This window comes from Bison bison, unplaced genomic scaffold, assembly GCF_000754665.1.
Source record: "Bison bison bison isolate TAMUID 2011002044 unplaced genomic scaffold, Bison_UMD1.0 scf7180017864327, whole genome shotgun sequence".
Taxonomy (NCBI): Eukaryota; Metazoa; Chordata; class Mammalia; order Artiodactyla; family Bovidae; genus Bison; species Bison bison.
The window spans coordinates 1,106,301-1,126,384 of record NW_011494899.1 but is presented as its reverse complement, the minus strand read 5'-3'; the positions used below and the strand labels follow the sequence as shown (position 1 = coordinate 1,126,384).

At 41.2% G+C, this 20,084-nt stretch overlaps 1 protein-coding gene across 3 annotated transcripts in view; it reads right to left on the bottom strand.

Moving 5' to 3' along the window:
• Window positions 1-20,084, bottom strand: part of LARGE (like-glycosyltransferase) — a 619,028-nt gene that overhangs the window by 81,582 nt on the left and 517,362 nt on the right. For 2 of the 3 annotated variants that reach the window (XM_010853352.1, XM_010853353.1), the window contains exons 8-10: window positions 10,593-10,705; window positions 9,115-9,198; window positions 8,638-8,763 (exon numbers count right to left, since the gene is read on the bottom strand). In XM_010853352.1, coding sequence (XP_010851654.1) covers window positions 8,638-8,763; window positions 9,115-9,198; window positions 10,593-10,705 — 323 coding nt within the window. The remainder of the gene's footprint in view (window positions 1-8,637; window positions 8,764-9,114; window positions 9,199-10,592; window positions 10,706-20,084) is intronic. The other variant, XM_010853354.1, reaches the window with a different exon arrangement.

Genomic DNA, 20,084 nt, shown 5'->3' with positions numbered 1-20,084 from the left:
CCAGTGGTCATATATGGATGTGAGAGTTGGACTGTGAAGAAGGCTGAGCGCCGAAGAATTGACGCTTTTGAACTGTGGTGTTGGAGAAGACTCCTGAGAGTCCCTTGGACTGCAGAGAGATCCACCCAGTCCATTCTAAAGGAGATCAACTCTGGGATTTCTTTGGAGGGAATGATGCTAAAGCTGAAGCTCCAGTACTCTGGCCACCTCATGCGAAGAGTTGACTCATTGGAAAGGACTCTGATGCTGGGAGGGATTGGGGGCAGGAGGAGAAGGGGATGACAGAGGATGAGATGGCTGGATGGCATCACTCAATCGATGGACGTGAGTTTGAGTGAACTCCGGGAGTTGGTGATGGACAGGGAGGCCTGGTGTGCTGCGATTCATGGGGTCGCAAAGAGTCGGACACGACTGAGTGACTGAACTAAACTGTTAGTGCTACATGTTGCAACTATTTATTTGTTTTCTCTTTTTGATACCACTTTGATGAGTTATTAATTTCAATGTAGTTGAATTCACTGACATTTTCATTTTGATATATATGTTTTTGGTGTCTTGGGCTTTCTTGGTGGCTCAGATGGTAAGGAATCTGCCTGCAATGCAGGAGATCTGGATTTGATCTCTGGATCGGGAAGATCCCCTGGAGAAGGAAAGGCTACTCACTCCAGTGGACAATGCTAAAACATTCTCTTGCCTGGAGAATTCCACGTCAAGAGGAGCCTTGGCAGGCTACAGTTTATGGGGTCGCAGAGAGCTGGACACAACTGAGTAACTATGACTTTTGGTGTTTTCCTGAGTAAATTCTTTCCTATTCTAAGGTAATAGGCTAGTTTTCCAGTTTTTTAAAAATAAATGTTTAATTTGGCCTTTCAGTTTTTATTTTTTTGTTTGTGCTATTTGGCATGTGGGATCTTAGTCTCCTGGCCAGGGATTGAACCTGTGCCCCCTGCAGTGAAAGCGTGGAATTTTAACCACTGGACTGCCAGGGAAGCCCTCTGGCCTTTAAGTCTCTATCAGAATAAGTTCTGTGTATGGTGTGAGACAGGGACCTATTTTCATTTTTTCTTGATTCTCATACATAATCAAGTGTCTCAACACCATTTATGGAAGAGTACATCTTCTCTCCAATGGCCAGCAATGCCATCTCATATATATGTCTCATATAATGTCATATATCAAATTTTCATAAATGTGTGGGTGTTTCTGGGCTTCCTATTGTTTTCTTTTCATTTTTTAGCACAGCTCTTTAGCAAAAGCTTGCTGTAGGTTTTCAGTAGATACTACTCATAAGAGGTTTTGTCACAAGTATTTAATTTTATCAAATAATTCTCCTGCATCTATTTAGATAACCAGACAGTGTTTCTCCTTTAACCTATTAACATGCTAAATGACTGCTATGGATTTTTTCAGTGTTAGATCACTTTTGGATTTCCTGGAATAAGCCCAACTTGGCCATGATGTATGATCTGTTTTATACATGGGTGGATTTAGTCTGCTAATATTTTGCTTAAGATTTTTACATCAATATTCATGAATGAGGTAGGCCTGCAATTTTCTTTTTTTTTGTAATCTCCTTGACTGGTTTTGGTATCAAGGATAGCCTGACCTCACTGAATGAATTAAAAAGTGTCCTCTTTTCCTATTCCCTGGAAAAGTTGACTTAAAACTGGAAATATCTTTTGGTTAAAAAAATTGGTAGAACAACTTTTCACTATCTAGGGCTGCTACTCTCTTTGTAAGGAAGCTTAATGACTAGAAAATAATCCAGACTTTTTATTTTTCCTTAAGTCAGTTTTAGTAAATTATACATTTCTAGGAATATGTTCCTTTCACAGTTTTCAAATTTATTGACATAATTTTGTTCACAGTATTCTCATATTATCCCCTATAACTCTGCTGTATCTCCTAGACTGAAAGCCCCATAAGTGCGAGGCTTTTGTATGCTTTAATCTTTGTTGTATTCCTAAAACTCAGACGATTCACTGGGCTCAAAAACATGTGGAGAATGAATGAATGAATGAAATTGCATGCGTGCCTACTGATTGATTTATTGGTGAGTTCTCTAGTTTTTCCTCAATGAATCCTGCCATGGCTTTGTCTATTTTATTGGTGTCTTTCAAAGAACCAACTTTGAATTTGTTGAAGATTTTGTTGATCAATTTCTGGTCCTTTTTTAACTTTGAGTTTATCCTAATGTTTTTCATATATCATCTTAAGTTGTATACTTGGGTTAATTTTCAGGCTTTTCTTTTATTATAAGCATTTAAGGCTATAAGTTTCCCTGTATGTTTATTTCATTTCACTAATTTTGGCATGTACTCTTTTTATTTTCATTCAGTTCTAAGTACTTTTCAGTTTCAATTATGATTTCTGTTTAGAACGTATGATTTAGTATGATTCTTTGAAATGTGCTGAGATTTGTTTTATGGTCTAATACGTGGTTACTCTTTAATAAATGTCCTATGTAAGTTTGAGAAGAATATATGTCATTTTTTTCATGTCTGATCTTTCAATTTGAAAAGGGTATGTTAAAATATTCTACTATGATAGCAGACTTGTCAGTTTCTCTCTGGAGTTCTATTCAGGTTTGCATACAGATATGCTACAGCATGACAGGCACACAAGTTTAGAATTCTTATATCTTCTTGATGTACTTTATGTTTTTAAGTTGTGACAATCTCTGTGCCTACCAATGTTTTGTCTGATATCAAGATAGTTACCTAGTTTCCTTTGGGATAATTTCTGCTTGATAGTCTTTCCAAAATTTTTACTGTCAAACTTAATGAGTTGTTTTGTATTAGGCATATCTTTTGTAAATGGCATATGTTGGATATTGTTTCCTATTCAATATGACAACCTATCTTCTTACTGGCAAAATTAGTTTATTTGATTATCAATATATCTGGACTTATTTATATCATCTTGATTTTTTGTTTTCTACTTCTCCCTAGTTTTACTTTCACTTATTTTTTTTTTCCTTGAAATCTAATTTTTCTTTTAAATAATTGAGGTGTTTTGTTTGGTTGTTTGGTTTTTCTTATTCCTTACCATCCCACCTCCTTTTTCAATTCTATGAGAGCTTAATCTCGAAATGTTAGCATGCATAGGCTAGTGCTAAGTGCGAAGTGAAAATGCTAGTCGCTCAGTCCTGTCCAATTCTGCAACCCCATGGACTGCAGTCTGCCAGGCTCCTCTGTCCATGGGATTCTCCAGTCAAGAATACTGGGGTGGGTAGCCATTTCCTTTTCCAGGTAGTCTTCCTGACCCAGGGATCAAACCGAGGTATCCTGCACTGCAGGCAGATTCCTTACCATCTGAGCCACCAGGGAAGCTCACACATACAGTTCTAACTTATCCCATACCCTCTTCAATAAAGCAATAATTTCAGAGTACTTTATTTATTTATTTTTATTTTCATAAGGTCTATATTTATTTAATAATCACTTGAAATGTGAGAGAGTGCTAATATAGAAAGGTTTCATATGCAAACAAACACACACATAAATATATAACAAAGAGAAAGTAGCAAGGCATTATGTTGACTAAACTAGCAAGTAAAGTCCATATAAAGATATGCATGTGTATTACAGAAAATTTTGTGTGGACATAATAGAAATTAATCATAGTATTTAGATGTATGAGATGAATAGGAGAATCGTATACTGGTGAGGGGGAATTTGTTTTCTATTCCTCTATAAAATTTTATTTTCCTACCAAGAGTTGTTTTATTTATTTATTTATTTATTTTTACTTTGAAAAATTTTTTTTTAAATTTGATTTTATTTTTAAACTTTACGTAATTGTATTAGTTTTGCCAAATATCAAAATGAATCTGCCACCGGTATACATGTGTTTCCCATCCTGAACCCTCCTCCCTCCTCCCTCCCCATAGCATCCCTCTGGGTCGTCAGAGTACTTTAATTCTCATCATTTCCTTCCTGATTACACACTGTCATTTTCTGATAATTTAGGTATAATGTTTTTAAACCAACATGCCATAGCATTATTATTACTATTATTGCTATCATTTAGAAACTCTATTTAGAGTTCTGATACATTTCTAACTTGCTTGTTCAACATTCCTTCTTGAATGTGGAACCATTTTCCAACAGACTCCAAAACATACCCTTTGGAAGTTGCTTTGCATATGTATGTTGATGGTAAATCCTCTTTGTTTTTACTCATCTGGATATTCCTCTCTCATGCTTGAAAGATTGTTTTCATGGGTATACAATGTGTTGTTATTGTCTCTCAGCACGTCGAAGGTATTCTTTTTACTCTTTTCAGACATCCATTGCTTTGGAAGTCTCATCACACATGGAACTGCTGTGTAGAGAATCTGTCTTTTCACTCTGGCTATTGTTAAAACCACTTTTCTTTACCTCAGTGAAATTTCACTGTTGTAAGTCTAAACATGGCTTTCTCTTTATTTATTTATTGTGTTTTGCAAACAAAATCCTTTCTCTTTAAACTGTTCAGAAAACATATGGACACATTTTAACAGTTGAAAAGTTCCCAGTCACCATCCCATCCAGTGATGCCTCACTTCCAATTTTTCTCTTTATTTCTTTCCTATAATCTAATTAGACACATCCCAGTATCTTATCTTTCCTCTGTTTTTCCATCTTTTTTTCCCAGTGTGCTGGGTTGGGTAATTTCCTCAGATATTTCTTCCTGTTCACTAAATCTCTCTTCAGCTGGCACTAATCTATTGCTTAACATATGCATTTAATTTATAATTTCAATAATTATATTTTTCACTTCTAAAAGTTCTAGTTGATCCAAATAGGCCTATTCATTTTTGATAACCTCTTGTTCTTCTAACCTACTTTCAGTATTATTTTTTTAAATTTCTTATATCATACAAGGGAAAGCAAGGGAATTCTGGAAAAAACGTCTACTTCTGCTTCACTGACTACACTAAAGCCTTTGACTGTGTGGATCACAACAAACTGTGAAAAATTCTTAAAGAGATGGGAATACCAAACCACCTTACCAGCCTCCTAAGAAACCTGTATGCAGTTCAAGAAGCAACAGTTAGAACTGGACACAGAACAACAAAATTGGGAAAGGAGTATGGCAAGGCTGTGTACAGTCACCCTGCTTATTTAACTCATATGCAGAATACATCATGCAAATGTCAGCTGTCAGGAAAAATATTAGTAACCTCAGATATGCAGAGGATACCAGAAAGTGAAGAGGAACTAAAGAGCCTCTTGATGAAAGTGAAAGAGGAGAGTGAAAAAGTTGGCTTAAAACTCAACATTCAGAAAACTAAGAGTATGGCATCCAGTCCAATCACTTCATGGCAAATAGATGGGGAAACAATGGAAACAGTGACAGACTTTATTATCTTGAGCTTCAAAATCACTGCAGATGGTGATTAAAGCCATGAAATTAAAAGACGTTTGCTCCTTGGAAGAAAAGCTCTGACAAACCTAGGTAACATATTTAAAAGCAGAGACATCACTGCCCACAAAGATCCGTATAGTCAAAGCTATGATTTTCCAATAGTCATGTATGGATGTGAGAATTGGACCATAAGGAAGGCTGAGTGCTGAAGAATTGATGCTTTCAAACTGCAGTGCTGGAGAAGACTTTTGAGAGTCCAAGGGATCTCCAGCCAGGAGATCAAACCAGTCAATCCTAAAGGAAATCAGTTCTGAATATTCACTGGAAGGACTGATGCTGAAGCTAAAGCTCCAATACTTTGGCCACGTGATGCAAAGAGCCGACTCATTAGAAAAGACCCTGATGCTGGGAGAGATCGAGGGCAAGGAAGAAGGGGCAACAGAGGATGAGATGGTTGGATGACATCATCGACTCAATGGACATAAGTTTCAGCAAACTCTGGGAGATGGTGAAAGACAACTATTATTCCATGCAACTCACGATAGCATTCCCTTGTTTGAACAAATAATTATACAGTTATCTACCTCGACACCAGGCTCCCAGCCACCAAGAATCAGCAAATACCCAGCAAGTAGCACATGTAGCTGCTTTTTATCAGTCTGGAGTTACACGTTATCATTGTTTTCTGGACTCTGCTTACTTCATTTACCATATGAACTGATCAACTATGCCTTCAAAACATTAAAAAAATTTTATGCAGCATATTTAAGTGTTCTTTATAAGGCTGTTTTTACTTCCCTCCCCTTTGAACTTTTTGTTCATGATTTTCTTAGAAAATGTGCATTTCATCTGTTTTCCTTATGTCTATGAAGTACATGGCCTATTGAACGAATTACATAAATGCTGATTGAAAGAATGAATAATGTAAGTACTTCTGTTTTAAATATTTTGCAATGAACTTCAACTGCGTTTAAAAAAACAGTTCTTTCTTTTTGACTCTGTGATCTTACTCCTGAGAAGGTGTGAACTTTGAGCTGTTGATTTTAACATATTTATATTTGCAAAAATTTGGAAACAACTGAAGTATCAGTTATGGCGATGTAATGGAAAAGTATAAAATTCCATGTATATTGTGACCATAAATAAGACATAACATGCACACGATGTAGACATGGACCACACACAAAATGTAGACACGGCCCAAAAGTCAGTAAGAAAAGGCTGACTTATTAGAAAAGTAAGGTTTGGTCCCCTTTTCCTTTTGATAACTTGCAATTATTGTTATCACATTGTTACCTGGGCGATGGGTATAATTTTTAATGAAATAAACTCTCTATGGATACACATATCTTGTTCCTTTTTGTTACAGCCAGAGGGCAAACACACTTGGTGTCAGACAGGCCTAGGTTAAATCGTTAAGCAGTCATTTAATAGCTGAAGTCAGCTCTTCACTCTTTCATTCTTTCACAACGATAGGTAAGGAATTCTTTTTTTTAATATATAAATGTATTTATTTTAATTAGAGGCTAATTACTTTATAATATTGTATTGGTTTTGTCATACATCAGCATGAATCCGCCACGGGGGTACACGTGTTCCCCATCCTGAAGCCCCCTCCCACCTCCATCCCCATACCATCCTTCTGGGTCATCCCAGTGCACCAGCCCCGAGCATCCTGTATCCTGCATCAAACCTGGACTGGTGATTTGTTTCACATATGATATTATACATGTTTCAATGCCATTCTTCCAAATCATCCCACCCTTGCCCTCTCCCACAGAGTCCAAAAGACTGTTCTATACATCTGGGTCTCTTTTGCTGTCTCGCATACAGGGTTATCATTACCATCTTTCTAAATTCCATATATATGCATTAGTATACTGTATTGGTGTTTTTCTTTCTGGCTTACTTCACTTTGTATAAAAGGCTCCAGTTTCATCCACCTCATTAGAACTGATTCAAATGTATTCTTAATGGCCGAGTAATACTCCATTGTGTATATGTTCCACAGCAAGGAATTCTGACACACCACTTAACTCCAGGCTCAGTCCCACAGTTCCTTTGGTACATAGGATGCCAGCAAAAAGGATTCAGTTTTCCTTATGTACCCAAGGGCTTCCTTTTCTACCTCTGCTTTGCTGGGGGAACAAGCTAGACTGGCCAGGTGATGGGACACAGTAGGTACTAGAGGAGAAGCAAGTTGCGCTAGCCGCCAGACTCCTGGTCTGAAGCTGACCACAGACATTTGGCTAAGCCACTATCAGACAATCATCCAGCCAACTTTTAGACTGATCAACTAAATTGTCTACAATTAATGATTTAATTGATGATTAAATCAATGATTTAAGCCCTTATTAGAACAGCTTGTTATGCAGCATTATCTAAGGCAGTAGGTAACTGATACATCCCTTCTTCTTTATCTAATGCTAGGCCCTACCGGGTGTGTTTGGAGACACTACAGTGAAGGCTTTTCTGTCACTGTCCCTTCTCCCTGGGGTTGAATGAGAAATTTATGCTATCATAAATAGCTATCCATATATGTGTGTTAGTTGCTCAATCATGACCGACTCTTTGCAACCCCATGGGGTATAGCCCACCAGGTCCCTCTGCCCATGGGATTTCCCAGGCAAGAATACTGTAGTGGTTGTCATTTCCTTTTCCAAGACCCTTCTTCAGGGGATCTTCCTGACTCTGGGATCGAACCTGGGTCTCCTGCATTGCCGGCAGACTCTTTACCATCTGAGCTACCAGGGAAGCCCTAGCTATCCATATAACTATTCAACAGCTCACCTCATGGATAGCTATCATAGCATCTGTCAGTTTTTTTTTTAACATTTATTTCTTTACTTGTTTCTCTGTTCCTCTCTGCCAAGACTGATTTGAAAGTAGAAAATAAATTGTTCATATCCATATCTACAGCATCTGGCTGTATAACATCTACAGAGTAGACCCTCCCTAAATGCTTTGTTTGAATTAAATGATTGGATTTGGGGAGCTGACATGAACCCAAACAGCCAGCAGCAGGTGGCAGGAAACATAACCACACAAGCTGGTTCTTGTGCTTGGAGACCTTATGCTTTCCAGGAAGCCCAAACAAGATGGGTGGGGAACCAAACAAAGAAGAAAAGCACATTCATTCTGCTCTCCTGCACCCTTCTCTCTTTCCCCACACTACACACAGGCTCCGAGCCACTCATGCCCCATTCGGGTTCCCTCTGCCACTGCTGGGCACCTCACTTTACCCGGGGGGTGAGCTGATGCCCACTGGGGCTTTCCTTATCCTACCTTTAGGTCAGACACGTCTCTGTAGCACTGCTCGGAGCGGGTGTGGTCTGACAGCTGCACATTCCAGAAGCAGGGCAGCTGATACACGAGGAAGGGGTTTTGTTTGATGACAGCATTGAAAATGTCCTGGGGGATAAAAGCCAGAGACAACTGTCAGTCAAATGGGCTCAGCTTGTGATGCTGGCTCTCGAGGCATGACATCTCCTGTGCAATCTCTCATGAGCCTCCTGCTTGAAGCACAGGCTGGCTTGCCCTGCTGGGCATTTCCCGTGCCTTTTATCTCTAGAAACCAAGCAATCCTGTTTGGATAGATCCCCCTACACTGGGGGGAATGCCCCATGCTGACTTGATGTTCACGGGTCTTGCTGGTCTCAGTGATCCCCTTCCAGCAAAGGGACATGGGGGCAGACACAGAGCATCTTTTCCACTTGAGCTGGTATATAATAAATGAAGCCGCTTTTCTGGCCCGCTTCTTACCTCACAGAGGAACCCCATGTCATCCATCCTGAGCCTCCTGGAGAGGAAACTGTGTGATGACAAGTTGCTCTGCTGATTCAGGGGCTGAGACAAATGATACATCCTGCTTCAGCCGCATTTCCTGGGGCTCTGGGCAGACTTGATGATGGATGTGCCTGGGATTCCTATGGGCCAGGGTGCCTGTATCTGTGCTCCCCATCTCCAAATTCAACTCTGACTTTTCTATGGGGCTTTCCCTCTTTCCAGCTCTTCTTCAAGCTCCTGCACCACCAGGCCATGCTTATTAACTAGCTGCTGACAAGTGGAGCCGGAAGGTGAATTATGGGCCTTCACAGAAGGAGACGGCTGAATAAACTATCTTCTCTGGACATGGACATGCAATTGCTAGCTTTTGGGGACACACTCAAGTCATTGTGACCCGACTTGAAATATGATGATGGAGGACAATTTTCCCCTCAGGTGTAAAACAGCTACCTGGGTAATTTTTAACTCATCCATTATACCATATCTCCTGTATGAAAAAGGAAATTAGTTTCTGGCTGCTTGGGAAATACTGAATAATAACAATGCTAAAAAAAAAAAATAGTAAAGTAACCCTACAGAGTTTCTTGTTTTCCTTCATACTAGAAAACTCTGTAAGAATTCAGTGAATCAGGCAGCTGAATGATGAGCAAAAACAAGGAGAGTGGGCTTGCTTTTTGGTTGAACAGGAAAGAATAACACGCAACGAACTCAGAGATATCTTTACATTCTGAGATGGCCACATATAACATGGGGATCTCAGAATCAAGATGTGTGACCCTAGTAGATTCAAAGTCAAAGGCTCAGCAGAAATGAGAAATGGGGGTTTTAGGAATTTATGTTAGTTGCTTGCTGGAGTTCATGGACTTTTTCAGACTGCCTGGATTAAAAGCTGATTTCACCAGCCAAGGAGGTTTGTCCCTTCTATTTAAATCCATTCCCCTTGAGGATGGGGGTCACAGTACAGGAGCTAAGCAAAAGGCGTGGCTTTAAAAGTTTGATTCTATTTGCCAAAAAGACAAATGAAATCTTTTCCGGGAAATATGCCTTGGCATTTCAGAATCTCAGGGGGCAGGCACTGTGCATTCTGCATTGAGGTGAAGACCGTGACCTCCTCTTAACACACCAAACTATCACTTACTTGAGAGTCTACATCAATAAACTATGGACTTTCTGAGGCCAAGGATTCTGTCCTTCGTTTATCCCTGTAATCCTGTTTCTGAACATAGTTCCTGGCACGCACAGTGTGCAGGAAAAAGTGTGATGAACACGGATGAACAGGGGGAATGAACTAAGGAGAGGGCTGTGGTCTTCGGCTGGCAAGAATGAAGCAGATTTATCCAAGTATGAAGTCATGCAAGAGCTGGAAAAATAATGTAGACCCAGCCCCATGCAAGTTTGAGAAGCAGCACACCGGGGGCTTGGGAATAACCATACCTTTTAGGCTGGTGACTCACCTGGTCGGCTAAGGACGTAGAGAGCATGCCCATCAGCTCCCTCTCTGCGGTCAGCCTCCACATCTGCTCCCACTTCATCTTCCGCAGCTTATCTAGAAGCAGCAGGATCACCCCTGGACAACAGTATAGGATGAAACAGAGGGAAAAAACCACAGATAAGAGAGTGAGCCAGGCACGCCTGACCATGTGTTTTGGAGACGAACACGCCTGGGTTCACCCCAGGCTCTGCCAGGTACTTGGTATGAGACGTTAAATAGTCTCTCTGAAATATCCTCACTGTATGGAGAATATTAACACAGATTTCAGAAGCTGCTGCAGGGAACAAGTGAGATGGGCAAAGGAGCCTAGCACTCCCTGGAGATGGATGGTGGTGATGGTCGTATAACATTGTGAATGTACCTAATGCCATTGAACTGTACACTTAAAGACGGTTAAAATGGCATTTTTATGTTTTGTATATTTTACCACCAGAAAAAAGAAAAAAAGAGCCTAGCACTGTACACCTGACACATGGTACATACCCTGTAAACACAGATTCTCTCCTGTTTTTCCCCAGATAAATGACAACCTACCGAGGGTTAGCTGATAGATGGTGTTTGTACAACCTGTGTCATTTATCTTTACAGAAACAAAGCAGATCCTCTCCAACTTTATTATGGGTATGTCTTTGCCAATTTGCTTTATACCTCCTGACAAGCCATATGAGCTCATTGCAGTATTGCTGGTTTTAATAGCTTTCTTTGGCCCAATGCCTTAGACACAGGTAGAAACTAAGGTGAAGGCTGTGCTGACGCTGGGTGTTCAAGACGGGGCCCCAGGAGCCTTCAAGTTCATAAGAAACTAATTGTCAGAGGTTGCTTCCTCCTCCTCTCTACCCTCTTTTTAGTGTTGGGGGCGGTTTATGGGAGAGACGTGAGTGAATGGGGTGATTGCATAGGAAGGGAAGGGATTTCCTGGTAGCTCAGTGGAAAGAATCTACCTGCCAGTGCAGGAGATGCGGGTTTGATCCCTGGGTCAGAAAGATCCCCTGGAGAAGGAAATGGCAACCCACTTCAGTATTCTTGTCCAGGGGAAATCCCATGGACAGAGGAGCCTGGCGGGCTACAGTTCATGGATTTGCAAAGAGTTGAACAGAGCACACTCTACCACACAGGAACGGCAATTGTCATTTTATACACCTTTGTATTTTTAAAAATGTTAAAAACAACTAAATGTATTATTCGGGTAAAAATAAATTAGTAAAAGTCTAAAAAGAAAAGTACATTCTTGGCTTAGCTGAATAGCTTAGGAGCGAGTGTCTACTAACTGGTTGGTGAGCATATGCAGAGAACGCACACGGCACAGAACACAACAGCGAGAAGGACACCCTGCAGGCTACTGCAGTTAATTTGGTGGACAGAACCATGGCACCCATGGGCTCCCAAATCAATCCTCCTCAGGAAGCTTAGCTCAGCAGAACAGTCGGTGGAGAAAACTCCGGGCGGCTGAAAAATGATCTTACTTGATACCTAGTACATACATTTCTAAGACTGTTGGAAAGAAACTGATTCCCCAAATCACACATGAATGTCAGCACTGAGACTTTTTAAAAAAACTTATTCCAGTGGAACATATTTGGAGAAAAAAGAATATTTACTATTTTGTGAAAGGTGTTTGGTCCATTGGGTAGAGTTGAAATAAAAAAAAAACATATATATGGTTATGGCAAGAATGGGGTAATACACACAGATCTGAACTTGTAAGTCAAAAGGGCAAATCATACCTATTGCACATCTCCCTGGTGCTTTGTTAGGTTTTTTTTGGCACATGGATAAGCTAGATATTGTCATCCTTATTTTGCAGGTGGGGAGGCTGAGTGGGGTAGACGCTGGGTCAGACACTTAAACAGTTTACTGTGTAAGAGCAGTTCTATGAGATCCAAAGTCAGATCTGCCTGACTCCAAAGCCAGAGCTTCTTCAGCGACACCACACTCAGAGGCCCAGCAATGCCTCTATGGAGTTCTGTGACTCAGACCAAGACTTGTTCATTTTCTGACTTTTGGTTTCTACCTGGGTTGTTGTAGTTTAGTTGCTAAGTTGTGTCCAACTCTTTTTCAACCCCATGGACTGTAGCCTGTCAGGCTCCTCCGTCCATGGGATTTTCCAGGCTGGAGTGGGGTGCCATTGCCTTCACCAGGGGACCTTCCTGACCCAGGGATTGAACTCCCATGTCTTCTGCATTGCAGGCTGATTCTTTACCATTTAGCCACCAGGGCTACTTGCCTTTGCAAACTCAGAAAACTGCCGCATGCCCCCAGTGGTAGGCTGGTAAATTTTTAACCATGAGCATTGCAAAAAATGCCAAGAAGGCTAAGTGGTTGTCTGAGGAGGTCTTACAAATAGCTGAGAAAAGGAGAGAAGGGAAAGGCAAAGGAGAAAGGGAAAGATATACCCAACAGAATGCTGCAGAGTTCCAGAAAACAGCAAGGAGAGAGAAGAAAGCCTTCATAAGTAAACAATGCAAAGAAACAGAGGAAAACAACAGAATGGGAAAGATTAGAGATCTCTTCAGGAAAATTGGAGAACCAAGGGAAGATTTCATGCAAAGATCAGCACAATAAAGGACAGAAATCATATGGATCTAACAGAAGAGATTTATTTATTTATTTTTTTTAATTAATTTTATTTTATTTTTAAACTTTACATAATTGTATTAGTTTTGCCAAATATCAAAATGAATCCACCACAGGTATACATGTGTTCCCCATCCTGAACCCTCCTCCCTCCTCCCTCCCCATACCATCCCTCTGGGTCGTCCCAGTGCACCAGCCCCAAGCATCCAGTATCGTGCATTGAACCTGGACTGGCATCTCGTTGTAACAGAAGAGATTTAGAAAAAGTGGCAAGAATACATAGGAAAAGTATACAAGAAAGTCTTAAGGACCTGGATAACCATGATGATGTGGTCACTCACCTAGAGCCAGACATCCTAGAATGTGAAGTCAAATGGGCCTTAGGAAACATTACTATGAAAAAAGCTAGAGGAGGTGATGGAATTCCAGCTGAGCTATTTCAAACCTCAAAAGATGATGCTGTGAAAGTGCTGCACTCAATATGCCAGCAAATTTGGAAAACTCAGCAGTGGCCACAGGGCTGTGAAAGGTCAGTTTTTACTCCAATCCCAAAGAAGGGAAATGCCAAAGAATGTTCAAATTCCCATACAACTGTGTTCATTTCATATGCTAGCAAGGTAATGCTCAAAATCCTTCAAGCTAGGCTTCAGCAGTATGTAAACTGAGAACTTCCAGATGTACAAATTGGGTTAGAAAAGACAGAGGAGCCAGAGATCAAATTGCCAACATCCGCTGGATCACAGATAAAGCAAGAGAATTTCAAAAAATGACCTACTTCAGCTCCATTGACTATGCTAAAGCCTTTGACTGTGTGGATCACAACAAACTGTGGAAAATTCTTAAAGAGATGGGAATACCAGACCACCTGTCCTGCCTCCTGAAAATCTGTATGAAGGTCAAGAAGCAACAGTTAGAACCCAGACATGGAACAACTGACTTGTTCTAAATTGGGAAAGGAGTACATCAAGACTGTATATTGTCACCCTGCTTACTTAACTTATATGCAGAGTACATTATGTGAAATGTTGGGCTGGATGAATCACAAGTGGGAATCAAGATTGCCAGGAGAAATATAAACAACCTCAGATATGTGAATGACACCACCCTAATGGCAGAAAGCAAAGAGGAACTAAAGTGCTTCTTGATGAGGGTTAAAGAGGAGGGTGAAAAAGCTGGCTTAAAACTCAACATTCAAAAAAATAAGATCGTGGCATCCAGTCCCATTACTTCATGGCAAATAGATGGGAAAAAGTGGAAACAGTGACATATTTTATTTTCTTGGGCTCCAAAATCACTGTGGATGGTGCCTGCAGCAATGAAATTAAAAGACACTTGCTCTTTGGAAGAAAAGCTATGACAAACCTAGATAGAGTATTAAAAAAGCAGAGGTATCACGTTGGTGACAAAAGTCCGTATAGTCAAAGCTATGGATTTTCCAGTAGTCATGTACAGATATGCGAGTTGGGCCATAAAGAAGGCTGCAAGGCTGAGCACCAAATGATGCTTTAAACTGTGGTGCTGGAGAAGATTCTCGAGAGTCTCCTGGACAAGGAGATCAAACCAGTCAATCCTACAGGAAATTTACTCTGAATATTCATGGGAAGGACTGACGCTGAAGCTCTAAAACTTTAAAAGTGTCTGGTATAAGCCATGATTTATGATTTTCTACCTTGAAATAAAGATTCCATGACATTAAAAAAGTTACTGAGTACAGTAGAAACTGTTCTCAATACTGCTGACTTGAGAAATATTGATAATAAATGTCTATACGCACTCATTTATGAACCTAAATTATTTGGTCTTTCTAAAAATCCCCTTGTGCAGGTACAATGCACTGGACACTTAAAAACTGTGAGATATTGCCAGGTCCATATTGCTTCTTAGTCTTCTGTCAATAGGTAGCTTAAGACTCTTGAGAGTCCCTTGGACTACAAGGAGGTCACACCAGTCAATTCTAAAAGAAATCAGTCCTGAATATTCATTGGAAGGACTGATGCTGAAGTTGAAGCTCCAATACTTTGGCCACCTAATGCGAAGAACTGACTCATTGGAAAAGACTCTGATGCTGGGAAAGATTGAAGGCAGGAGGAGAATAGGATGACAGAGGATGAGATGGTTGGATGGCATCGCTGACTCAATGGACATGAGTTTGAGCAAACTCCAGAAGATGGTGAAGGACATGGAAGCCTGGTGTGCTGCAGTCCACAGGGTCACAAAGAGTCGGACTCGACTGAGCTACTGAACAGCAACAGCTTAGGGGCTCATCACTTAAGCACTTTTGTGACTAGGATCTCCCTTCGGGATATTGCAAGCAGCTGCCAAGGCATACAACCCACAGAAAATGAAAAAAAAAGAAGACTGAAGGAAAGAAAATACACTCCAGGGCTTCGTGATGGCTCAGTGGTAAAGAATCCACCTGCCAATGCAGGAGACACGAGTTGGATTCCTGATCAGGAAAGATCCCACATGCCGCAGGGCAACTAAGCCTGTGCACCACTAGAGCCTGTGCTCCGGAGTCCGGAAGCCACAACTACAGAAGCCCGCGCACCCTAGAGCCTCAACAGAAGCCATCTCAACAATGAGCTCACATATCGCAGCTAGAGAGTAGATCCCACTGGCCACAACTAGAGAAAAGTCTGCTCAGCAGTGAAGACCCAGCATAGTAAAAAAAAAAAAAAAACAAACAAAAATTAATGATTTAAGAAAAAGAAAATACACTCCAAGTATTTACAATCATGTATATAATTGTGTCCTCAAGCAGCTAAGGAGCCTGTTAAGCTGTTAAATATAATCACATGGGTATGTACTTGTAAGATAATCTTTCTGTCTTGTCAAAGGTGGGGAATTTGTACCTAGATTATACAAGAGCTGAAAAACAACATTTCCAAGGGAACCACAACTCTCAGTACTTATTGACATCACTCCTACGGTACTGAGAGTTGCCCTGATGAATGATTGTGAAGGCCTCTGGAAATATGAAGTGGTACATAAAAGCTTGTAAATAACAGTTACAGAAACTATACATTTCTTCATTAAGGTACCTAATTATCACTCATTGAACTGGCTTGATTCCCACTCGAATTAACACAAATTAATGGGCACACACACAATGTGGGAGGAAGCTTTTTCAGTGAACCCTAGTTAAAAATGATGAAAATGGCTCCTTCTGCAATTGGACCCTTTCAAGCTGAAACAACACAGCTTTGGCTTTGGAATATGGGCCCCAGGACAGAGACTGACACTGCTTCCTGCTGTCAGGGGGACAGAGGTGCCAAAAAGCTTGACTCTGGCCTTTGCCTGGCATTTGCTGCTACGTGATCTGCCATTTCTATTCTTGCCGTTGGGGTCTGGGAGCGAAGAGCGAGCCCTTGGCCCCGGAGGCCAGAGCTCTGCACGGAGGCAGCATGCCTGGAATTTGAAAAGCCCTCCCAATGGAGCTGGCTGGTATGCGTGGGGCTTGCACAGCCTTACCTTCTGCTGCTGTGCTGGGAGCTTAAGAGACTAACACTAAATAAATAAATGAATAAATAAATGAAAAATCAAAGGCTTCTCCTGTGAACATCTGGTCCAGTGGTGGGGCGTTTCATCTCTGGATCAGAGGACAATGTTTCTTTTTCCCAAACTGAATATGTAGGAACAGCTTGATAGCCAATATGGCAGGGAGGGGAGGCTGGATGTGAATGCAGAGACAGAATATAACGCTTAAAAAAAAAAAAAATGAGCCAGATACTGATTTTTTTTTTAACCACTGCAACTGCAAGAGGGAAGCAGAATAAAAATGGTGACAAGCTGATGAGTGTCACGTGCCATTTATTAAGCAACTGCTGTATCCGAAAGACAAGGTGCATGACCTAGATAACCTCCGACTCTTATGATGGGCCAGCTAGGTTCATGGAATTATTTCCATTTTTGAGACGAAGAAACTAAGGCTCTTGTCTAGCTGGTAGGTGACCAAATTCTTCTCACTCTTAGCCCTGTGGCCTTTTGAGCTACACTAGATCACCTGTGGTAGTGTGCGTCTGTGTACATGACCATAGTAAATATGGCGAGACTTTGCTGAATCTGTGACCTGAAGCCAAAACAAGCCAGGGAGCTCCTAGAGGAACAGTTAGGGAATGTTTGGAGGATTCTGTGAAGACCACAGGCCAAAATCAGATTGCTTGTGTCAGAACCTGGAAGAAACCAAGCATACAAAGCCAGGAGAGGCAGGGAGCCCTGTGTGACTGAGGCTGCTCATGTAGGTGGAGTCTGAACCTGTGTAAGGGACCAGGGGTTTCAGCCAAGAATAATTTAAAACAGTGTGCTGTTCTATAGCTAACATGTCAATTCCCCTCCCGCATGGCACAGAAATTCTCTTCTTTCTGTATCTGAGTCCACAACTAACCTCTTAGCCTGTGCTGTACCACCTCCTGCAGGCCAGGAGAATCCCTTAAAACCCTTCCAGCAAAGGGAAGACCTCAAGCTCGTATTAAAGAAAATCTGCTGTTTAAGAGGAGGTTCTGGGACTTTCCTGGTGTTTTTCACTGGTTAAGACTCCATGCTCCAAGGAGTCTGGGTTTGATCCTTAGCCAGGGAACTGGATCCCACATGCCACAGCTAAAGATTGCATACCACAGCTAAAAAGGTCACCGTGACTCAGTGCTAAAGAATCTTCCTGTAATGTAGGAGATGCAAGAGACACAGGTTCTATCCCTGGGTTGGGAAGACCCCCTGAAGGACGAAATGGCAACCGACTCCAGTACTCTCATCTGGGAAATCTCAAGGACACAGGAGCCTGGCAGACTATAGTCCATAGGACCGAAAAGGGTTGGCCATGACTTAACAACTGAGAATGCATGCTGCAACGAAGATCAAAGATCCTTTGTGCTACAACTAAGACCTGGCACAGTTAAATAAATACTTTTTTAAAAAAAAAGTTAAAAATGAGGAGGTTTTGCCTCTGTTTTCTTTCTTTCTTTCCATGCAGTCTGCTTTCAAGCTTCAGCCAAGCTAAAGAATACGGCTGGGACAGACTAAAGGTCAATTCCAATCACGTGCTTACTTAAATCAGAAGAAACTGAGGTACAAAGTGGCTACCTGATGCCTTCGACCAGTGGAGAACAAATTTCAGATTAAACCTTTTATTCCCAGAGGCAGTGTTTCCCACAGTATGTTCCATGGCTTGCTGCAGGATGCTAACAGATGTTATGGGAAGCAGGGTCTGCTATGTTAAATAAGTTTAGGAGATAGGGGGTTAAATACAGTTAAACTGTGGTGGTTTTATCAATGTGCTTGGTGAATCTCAAAGGTGGTTACTGCATCTGACACTTTCTAGATTTATTTACCAGGATCTCTCCCCCAGGAAACTGGTAGAATATTGCTTTTTCCCTTTGCCTGAGTCCTCTCTGGCTTCTGTCTGCATTTTCTCAACTTTCTGCCTGCACTTTAAGGGCTGATATAAGAAAATGGAAGTCTATCCCTTGGTCCTTCCTTTAGCCCTTCCTGTAGCTTTGCTGGCTTCATCAAAGAAACAAAACTTTAAGTGGAGATGGAGTGGTTGTCTATGCAGGAGCCTCTGGGGAAGATGCCGGCTCTCATCCTAGAAATGTTTATGACAATGTCCCACATAATTCTGACTTTCCTCTCTTCTGCTTTGAAGCACTAGAGTTCTCTTCTTATGCATGATGACCCAATGGAAAGTGAATTTATTAAAATTCGCTTAATTTAAAATCCCCTGCTGATTTTACCTAGGACTTACTTTTGATCATATAAATTAAAAGGTTCTGCTTTTTGCTTTTAAGTGTTTTCCTTTTCGAAAATTCTTTATCAGAGAGAGAGAGAATATAGAAATCCTTTCTCCTGAAGCGTTCCCTGACTTTGCTGGGGTTTCTGAAAGTGTGAATGGATGAAGTATAAAAAGCAGCTCAATCTTATAAAAGGCTGGTGGTCATTCACTCACTCACTTACTTATTTGTTCATTCAATAAATGTCTATCAAGTGACTTTTACATGCTAGGCACTAGGTATACAAAGATGAACAACACAGTAGTCCCGGCTCTCAAGAGCCTGGAGGTGTTTGCGGCACTGAAATAAGAAAGGTGTGTTTTGGGCAAGCAAGGTTGGTTCAAAAAGAGGTGAGTTCAGATCTCACATCATAGGGAGTGGTCCTTTAAGAGCATACAATGTTACCATAATCTCTTCTTCTCACTGAACAGAGCTGTGATAGGAGGAAGAACATAAAGGGTTTCAGTTCAGTTCAGTTCAGTCGCTCAGTGTGTCCGACTCTTCGTGACCCCATGAATCGCAGCACGAGAGGCCTCCCTGTCCATCACCAACTCCCAGAGTTCACTCGGACTCACGTCCATTGAGTCAGTGATGTCATCCAGCCATCTCATCCTCTGTCGTCCCCTTCTCCTCCTGCCCCCAATCTCTCCCAGCATCAGAGTCTTTTCCAATGAGTCAACTCTTCGCATGAGGTGGCCAAAGTACTGGAGTTTCAGTTTTAGCATCATTCCTTCCAAAGAAATCCCAGGGCTGATCTCCTTCAGAATGGACTGGTTGGATCTCCTTGCAGTCCAAGGGACTCTCAAGAGTCTTCTCCAACACCACAGTTCAAAAGCATCAATTCTTCGGTGCTCAGCCTTCTTCACAGTCCAACTCTCACATCCATACATGACTACTGGAAAAACCATAGCCTTGACTAGATGGACCTTTGTTGGCAAAGTAATGTCTCTGCTTTTGAATATGCTATCTAGGTTGGTCATTCCCATCTCTTTCAGAATTTTCCACAGTTTATTGTGATCCACACAGTCAAAGGCTTTGGCATAGTCAATAAAGCAGAAATAGATGTTTTTCTGGAACTCTTTTGCTTTTTCTATGATCCAGTGGATGTTGGCAATTTG